The following is an 8,730-nucleotide window of genomic DNA, read 5'->3' as shown; positions in this document are numbered from 1 at the left end:
TCGTAAAAAAATTCGTGCGCCCGAAGAAGTTTCACTTCAAAACTCGCACACTGTATTTTTATTGTACGTTTTTTTTTTAAATAAAGTTTTTTTTTTTTTTATTGCTTAGATGGGTGGACGAGCTCACAGCCCACCTGGTGTTAAGTGGTTACTGGAGCCCATAGACATCTACGACGTAAATGCGCCACCCACCTTGAGATACATTATTTAAAAAAAAAAAAAAATATATGCCCGCTGAGTTTCTTGCCAATTCTTCTCAGGACGGAGGCTAGTTCTTGTGAATTGGCGGTAGTTCTTTTGACGTTCAACAAGTATCTATTATAATTAACGTCTTTAGTTTTAATTTTGTTAATTACTGAATATACTGTCACGTCTGTAGGCTTCAAATAAAAGACAATTTTTTTTTCGTAATACATTTATTAATATATTGAGTTTTGCTAAGTTACGATGCTCTTAATAGTTAATACTTAATTTTATACACTAAGTATATTAGAATAATATAGCACAAAAGCGTGCTTAACTCGTTATTTTAGTTATAATACTAGCTGACCCGGCAGACTTCGTAGTGCCTTAATCGATAAATAAAAGACACAAACAAAAGGAATCCGTCTGACGGGGGGATATCAATGGGAAAACAAAATTGTTATTTTTATTTAATTTCGAGAATTTTCATATTTATCTACCTTTTAAACCTTCTCTGGACTTCCGCAAATTATTCAAGACCGAAATTAGCCAAATCGGTTCAGCCGTTCTAGAGTTTTAGCGAGACTAACGAACAGCAATTCATTTTTATATAAGAGATTATTTACATTATTGAGATTTTTCTAGAAAACTACAACTAAACATGCTACTTTTATGGATGTTATTAAAATAAATTGCATCTGGGAAACGACTAGAATACATACAGTTTATAGTAGGACAAGTTTTTTCTTTAAGTCGTACCTATCTATGTAACAGGTTTTTAATAAAAACACGATTTTACGCAAAAATATTATAAAATGCTTGGTACACAAAGTTTAGAATAATGCCATCTAGTACCTAAATATTTTAGATACTTGCATTGTTACAGGGACATATTTTTGTTTTGTAGTACCAACAAACTTCACGAGATGGCGTTACAAGAAATCTCTTCCCAAAACTATAAGACCATTGTGATTGTTGAAGATGTTATGAATATTTCAGTTTTGATTTCATCAAAATAACTAGAATTTTACTACTGAATTCTGAGGAAAATACTAATTAAGGCTTAGTTAAGTTCGGCTTTTTATTCAAGCCTGTTCCTGTAGTTTTTAAATTACATTTATGCGGATTGATATTGCTAAGCTTTCAGATTTCAATTTTAAGATCTGAAATAATTAATGACAGCGCCATCTATCGTTCACGTTTGAAACGAAACTAATCTCGGTTTAAATTAGTAAAAGTTGATTTTATTATTGACTAGATGTCGCTTTCAGGACACAATCTAAAGTGTATTTTTTTCTTTTTCTAAGCAATCCTCCCGCCAAATTATCTTCGTGATACACCATTGCATGTAATACCACGCTGGTAGCGATAGTAATGTTCCGATAACGAAAATTTTAAAATAAATTGTTCCTTGGAGGTAGGTTAATATTGGATAAGGCCATTTTCCGCCTTCGTAATATGAGTATAGTAATCTGAAATTAAAATAACACAGGTTGTACATTAACACGTTAACTGCCAGTGCCATGTAAGGTCACCGGTGTTTTTTTTTTATGATTGAAAGATTACTCGTGGCCCGGAGGCCTTTCCAGCTTCACCAGGACAGGTGGGCGAGCAAAGGCTCAGCCAGGAGGGGTGGGATTTGCTAACAACTGCCCGAGCGCCTCCGAAGGAGACCTAACAACTCAAGACCAATTGCTTCGCGAATGAATCTACTACCGGATCGGAATCGCGACCCACTGAGAAGATCCGGCGAGAAACTCAGTGGGCTGATGCATGGGTTAGGGTCACCGGTGTCCTAAGGGGCGCACTGAAATAATTATGTCGATATACCCATATCAAACAATAATTTTCGAAGTTTTCATTTTTATTAGGTAGTAGCTGTACCCGTCGGCTTCGCTGGGCATTTAAAAATAGCATTATTATTTCTCACCCCCACAAAGATTCTCATCATTAACGCCCCCGCAACTGGTGTAGGGAGTCCAACATTCATTTATATATAAGCCTATCCATTAAGTACGTGTATTTTCTACATGGATACCAAGTTTCAAGTCAATCGGATGCACGGCTCAGTAGTTATAACGGAACATCCGTAAAAACCACTGAAGATTTATATATTAGTATAGATTGTTATTCATAAATAGTGGAATGCATTACTGAACATTTGTTAAGTACGGTAGATCGGGGGGAATAGAGACTAGAGTTAGAACAGGGACAAATCTGGGATGTCACAATACTTTTGTTGAGTTGTATTAGATTTAACTTTGTTGAACTGAAAATTACTTTTATTATTATTGTTTAAGAATATTAAATAGTTTAATTTAGTCATCAAGGTTTTGTAACATATTAAAGATATTAAAAAGTTGAATTATCTAAAGTCACGTACCTAGTACCTACCTAACAACTAAATAGTGCCAGCCCTATCGAAATTGTCTAAAGTGTGAACGAGACACAGCTATACTATTCGCCACTCACTGCAGCCGAATACGCTGTGAAAATCCGTTCGATTTACTTGACAAGTGACTGACAAGTAAGTCCGTTGAGTATTTGTTTAAACGGCTATCAGCGCAGTGTGTTTAGTGTGAGTTTTTTAACGTTTTCGATAGCGTAAAAGTTAACTCAAATTTGTATGGAGTTAGAACAGCGCCCCTAGCGGCAAACGTACGCAAACGTGCTAGCTCCATGTGTACTTAGCTTAAATTCCTTGTCTATGCCCAACCTTAGACAGTAAATTTAGTTCCATCTTTAGCCGCCAGATGCTATCAGCAAGTATATAGGATTTTTTTTTTTTTTTCCTACCTGTGCTGATAGCCTTGAGAGGCTATTTCAGCTTCGGCCCCCGGTCTCCGGAGACCCATCTGGCGCTCTTCGCCGATGACACCGCCATCTACTACTCGTGTAGGAAGAAGGCGTTGCTTTATCGACGACTTCAGACCGCAGCTACCACCATGGGACAGTGGTTCCGGAAGTGGCGCATCGACATCAACCCCACGAAAAGCACAGCGGTGCTCTTCAAAAGGGGTCGCCCTCCGAACACCACGCTGAGCATCCCCCTCCCGACTAGGCGCGTCAACACCTCCGCCCCCGCCATTCGCCCAATCACGATGTTCGACCAGCCCATACCGTGGGCCCCGAAGGTCAAATATTTAGGCGTCACCCTCGACAGTAGGATGACATTCCGCCCTCACATTAAGACGGTACGCGACCGTGCCGCCTTCATTCTAGGACGTCTCTACCCGATGATATGTAGGCGAAGTAAAATGTCCCTTAGAAATAAGGTGACACTCTACAAAACTTGCATACGCCCCGTCATGACCTATGCAAGTGTAGTGTTCGCTCACGCGGCCCGCACTCACTTAAAGTCATTCCAAATTATTCAATCCCGTTTTTGCAGGATAGCCGTCGGAGACCCGTGGTTCGTCAGGAACGTCGACCTCCATGACGACCTGGACTTAGAGTCCATCAGTAAGTATCTACAGTCGGCGTCGATGCGCCACTTCGATAAAGCGGCACGACACGAGAACCCTCTCATCGGGGCCGCCGGTAACTACATTCCCGATCCTGCGGACAGAATGGAAAGCAGTCGACGTCGCCCAAAACACGTCATCTCGGATCCTCCCGATCCACTAACGGTGCTTTTAGGTACTTCAAGCACCGGTCACCGTTTACTCGTCGAGCCCTTCGTCGCAAGCGACGGGTTCGACGAGTAAATTAACTCTCAGACACAGCTCACTGAGTTTCTCGCCGGATCTTCTAAGTGGGTCGCGTTTCCGATCCGGTGGTAGGTTCTGCGAAGCACGGCTCTTGCTAGGGTTCGTGGTAGCAACGTCATCAGGTTTGAGCCCCGTGAGCTCACCTACTAAAGTTAGGGTTACGCTGAAATAGCCACTAGGGCTATCAGCTTAGATAGGAAAAAAAAAAAAAAAACAGCTTCGGCCTAACGTTTGTAGGTGAGCTCGTAGGGCTCAACCGGAGAGTTGCTAACACTGACCTTAGCAAGAGCAGTGCTTCGCAGAATCTACCACCGGATCGGAAACGCGACCCACTGAGAAGATCCGGCGAGAAACTCAGTGGGCTGTGTCTATGGGTTAGTTCGCTCGTCGAGCCCTTCGTCGCAAGCGACGGGTTCGACGAGGACGCTGACCGGTATATAGGAAGCGCAGCCATCTTTGATCTTCGTAGTCTTCACCAGGAAGAACTTCCTGCAATGCTGTATGTTTTCCTTCTCGGCACATAATATCGCGCTTACGCTATCGAGAACATTAAAAAACTCGCACTAAGCACACGGGTAGGGAAAAAATTGGTGACGTCACAGACCTTAACTACGAAAAATCATACTCACACACACAAATAGACGAGCGTGACGACCGCCAATACAGAGAGGTTCCACTTGTGGGACTTCGGGGTCTTTCGAGGTCTCAGCGCCATCTCGAAGAGCACGGTCGGCACCACGCACGTGTGAACGATGTGGTTCGACAACGGACTGATGATTTTATTCATGAAACTGGGCAATATCAAATTCCGATCGTACAGGTATATCGCCCAGAATTCGGTTGAGACGACCTACGAGCAGAGGGTGAGGAATCGAATTTTTACTAGCGGTAGGACGTCTTGTGAGTCCGCACGGGTAGGTACCACCACCCCGCCTATTTCTGCCGTGAAGCAGTAATGCGTTAGAAGGGTGTGGCAGCCGCTGTAACTATACTTGAGACCTTAGAACTTGTATCTCAAGGTGGGTGGCGCATTTACGTTGTAGATGTTTATGGGCTCCAGTAACCACTTAACACAAGGTAGGCTGGGAGCTCGTCCTCCCATCTAAGCAATAAAAAAAAATCGAGAACCTGTGTGCTTAGTGTGAGCTTTTTAACGTTCTCGATAGCGTTAAAGTTAACTTATATTTGTATGGAATGGGATCGTTTGCCTGCGTTTGCCGCTAGGGGCGCTGTTCCAACTGCATACAAAATTGAGTTAACTTTTACGCTATCGAGCACGTTAAAAAACTCGCACTAAGCACAGAGCTTCACCGAACATATAGAGAGTACATCTTCGGAGAACAGATACTACAAGACTAACTACATAAATAAAAGACTCACCAATGAATACGGTACGATGATACTGCTGAAGAATACATCTCGGATCGTCACTAATCTTTGCAAATGTTCGATGTGTTTTTTATCTTTCTTAAATGTAACGACATCGGAGGCTAGTGCAATAGCCGCGTATACAATCTGAAACACCTGAAAACGACATATATATATATGTATATAAGTTATAAAAATGAATTTCATTACTACGACAATCACAATTGACTTCTTCGCTTGCTTGAAGTAAAAGTTGTCTTATTTATTACTAGCTTTTGCCCGCGACTTCGTCCGCTTGGAATAGTTCACAAATAATTTTAGAACAAATTTGGTTAGCATAAAAAACGTTATAGTGAGCTAACTTTAACATATGGACATATGCTGTCACGGACTTTTTTTTAGATCTTTTAAAGGGGAACAATTCTGTCATACATTCTTTTAGCGAAACTTTAACCGTTTCTACAGCGCACGCAGCGGAAGCTCTCAAAAGGTAAAAATAATCCCGATTTTGAAACATTCTTTATTGGTGCTCCGCTTGTATTGGTCTTAACGTGACGTTATATAGCCTATAGCCTTCCTCGATAAATGGGCTATCTAACACTGAAAGAATTTTTCAAACCGGACCAGTAGTAAGTAGTTCCTGAGATTAGCGCTTTCAAACAAACAAACTCTTCAGCTTTATAATATTAGTATAGATAAAATTAAATTATTTAAAAATAAATTACTGTATCTACGGTCACGGATGACAGACAAACCCAAAATGTAAAGTTTTTGAATCTTTGAACGTAATAAAAGCTAGATTGAACTTCTTTTAATTGTATCTAGAGGTAGTTCACGCGATAACCGAATAAGATGTATAGGTTAGGTAGTCGTCGTGGCCTAAAGGATAAGACGTCCGATGCATTCGTATCGAGCGATGCAACAGTGTTCGAATCCCGCAGGCGGGTACCAATTTTTCTAATGAAATACGTACTTGACAAAAGTTCACGATTGACTTCCACGGTGAAGGAATAACATCGTTTAATAAAAATCAACCCGCAAAATTATAATTTGCGTAATTACTGGTCGTAGGACGTCTTGTGAGTCTGCACGGGTAGATACCATCACCCTTCCTATTTCTGCCGTGAAGCAGTAATGCGTTTCGGTTTAAAGGGTGGGGCTTAGCTGCTGTAACTATACTGAGACTTTAGAACTCACAACTCACGGTCGGTGGTTAAAAACAGATGGGCTGTGAGCTCGTCCACCAATCTAAGCAATAAAAAAAATTGGGTTGCATTTTTTTAATCCGCGACGCGAATGGAGGAATCGCGAATCAGGAGGTTTTAAGCCTTGTTCGGACTAGGCGAGTATTTCAGTCGTGTACCGAGTAATTTAGTAGCTAAATGTGTCTGAGCACCAAAAATTTAGTCGAGTAGGTTAGTAATAAATAATTTAGTCAAGGCAATTCATTTTTGTCAATACCGTCATTACCATAAGGGCCACACGGAGCCCGTGCCCAGGGCCCCCATTCTCAGGGGGCCCCGAAGGACCGATAATTTGATTACCAATTGTAGTCGAGAGCGGTCATTTTCGCAGCTTAAGAGAATAAAAAATGAATTGCGAACAACAATGTTACAAGAACGGCTGAGTAATTTGTCAATTATGGGCATAGAAAGTGATATCCTTCAAAAAATTTACTTTAAAGATATAATGGAATATTTTGCTCAACAGAAATCCCGAAAGAAACCGTTATCGTAATCGTAACCAAAAAACCAGCAGCATTCTAATATAATTAATATTATTATATCATACTGTATTTGATTACCTATAATAAATGGTCATACTCAGTAAAAAAAATGTTTAAGGTGGGTGGCGCATTTACGTTCTAGATGTCCATGGGCTCCAGCAACCACTTAACACCAGGTGGGCTGTGAGCTCGTTCACCCAACTAAGCAATAAAAAAAAATTTAATTCGCTTTTTTTACTTTCCAAAAGGGCCTCAAATTCTTGTGTGCCCAAGGGCCCCAGCCTAGTTAAAGACGTCCCTGATTTTTGTTCTATTTTTTCGGGCGAGTAGCGAGTAGTTTAGTCACTAAATTATTCGGTACTTGACTAAAATACTCGCCCAGTCCGAACAAGGCTGTTACTGTATACTTAATAATCGGCGCCGCGGAACGCGAGCTCGAACTTTGAACTTACAAAGGTCCAGCAGCTTATGAACCTGGTCTGGTTGTTGTAGTAGAGTAGTACTTTCGTGTCTCTCATCGCGTCTCCACGGAAGCTGCTCAGCATGATGAGCCCGTTCACGCCTTGCACCGTCATCGTCGCCAAGTACCCGAACATTCGCATCAGCACGTGACTCGGTATACTGGAACAGTGGTAGCACAGTGACGTAATTGTTCAATAGCGCAATTCATGTCCTATACTAGCTGACCCGGCAGACTTCGTTGTGCCTCAATCGATAAATAAAGGTCTTAAGCTTTTGTATAAAATAAACTTAAAACAAACAAAAGGAATCCGTCCGATGGGGGACACGTCAAAGAAAAAACAAAATTGTTATTTTTATTTAATTCCGAGCATTTTCATATTTATCTACCTTTTAAACCTTCTCTGGACTTCCACAAATAATTCAAGACAAAAATTAGCCAAATTGGTCCAGCCGTTCTCGAGTTATATCGTGACTAACGAACAGCAATTCATTTTTATATATAGAGATAGATTATGTATTCGAATATGAATTAATTCGGAATTCATAAAAAAAATACCATATTACCTGCAAGATCTGAAACAAGGCGCTAAAATTAGCTTTAATTATAACTCCATAAAATAGTTAAATACTTTTAAATAAATAAATAAAAAGAGACATAAAAAAACATTCCGTAGCACGCTAAAATTGTAAACGCGAATTACAAAAAAAAAAAAAAAACAAGCAATATTACTTCGTCGCTTTTTCTACTTTTGGCGCCAATCGTTCTTAATTTAAAGAGGTTAGACTGATAGTATTGTGTCATATCATCTATATATTAATACGTGAAGCAAAAACTTTGTATCATCCCTTTTTACGAAAATCGCGCGGACGGAGGAGTATGAAATTTTCCACACTTATAGAGAATATAGAGAAGAAGTGCACAATGCTAATATTTTTTTAAAATAATGCACAAAAGATACATTAAATCAATAAAGAAAACACTACACACACTACGTACCATGTATTTGACGCACACACGCATGCATACTATTTATTGTCAAACTTTTGTTCTTGACGTCTGTTGTCAAATTGAGAATAGAATATGGTTTGTCTTTGTTAATATTTTTTATAGTGTAGTCTTGGTGAAATTTGTGATTATAGAAGTATATAATACAATCATAATAGTGTACAAACTTACAATTCCAATTAATTATATTCGAATTTCGACTACTTCAGACCTCGGACCTCTTGTTGTGTAAATTTCACAAAATGCAATTATTAATAGTGGACAGATAAATATAT

The 8,730-nt window shown here is 40.0% G+C and overlaps 1 protein-coding gene across 1 annotated transcript; it reads right to left on the bottom strand.

Moving 5' to 3' along the window:
• Positions 1-955: 955 nt before the first annotated feature.
• On the bottom strand, positions 956-7,741 carry LOC114242032 (androgen-dependent TFPI-regulating protein). Its single transcript, XM_028173052.2, has 4 exons — positions 7,440-7,741; positions 5,274-5,417; positions 4,523-4,743; positions 956-1,655 (listed from the first exon to the last, which is right to left on the bottom strand). Exons 1-4 carry the CDS (start codon positions 7,587-7,589, stop codon positions 1,463-1,465), a joined length of 708 nt encoding a protein of 235 aa, XP_028028853.2. The 5' UTR covers positions 7,590-7,741; the 3' UTR covers positions 956-1,462.
• Positions 7,742-8,730: the final 989 nt, after the last annotated feature.

Source organism: Bombyx mandarina, chromosome 02, assembly GCF_030267445.1.
Source record: "Bombyx mandarina strain Sakado chromosome 02, ASM3026744v2".
Lineage (NCBI taxonomy): Eukaryota > Metazoa > Arthropoda > Insecta > Lepidoptera > Bombycidae > Bombyx > Bombyx mandarina.
Note: the sequence above shows the minus strand (reverse complement) of the source record. Positions and strands in the feature narration are given on the sequence as shown.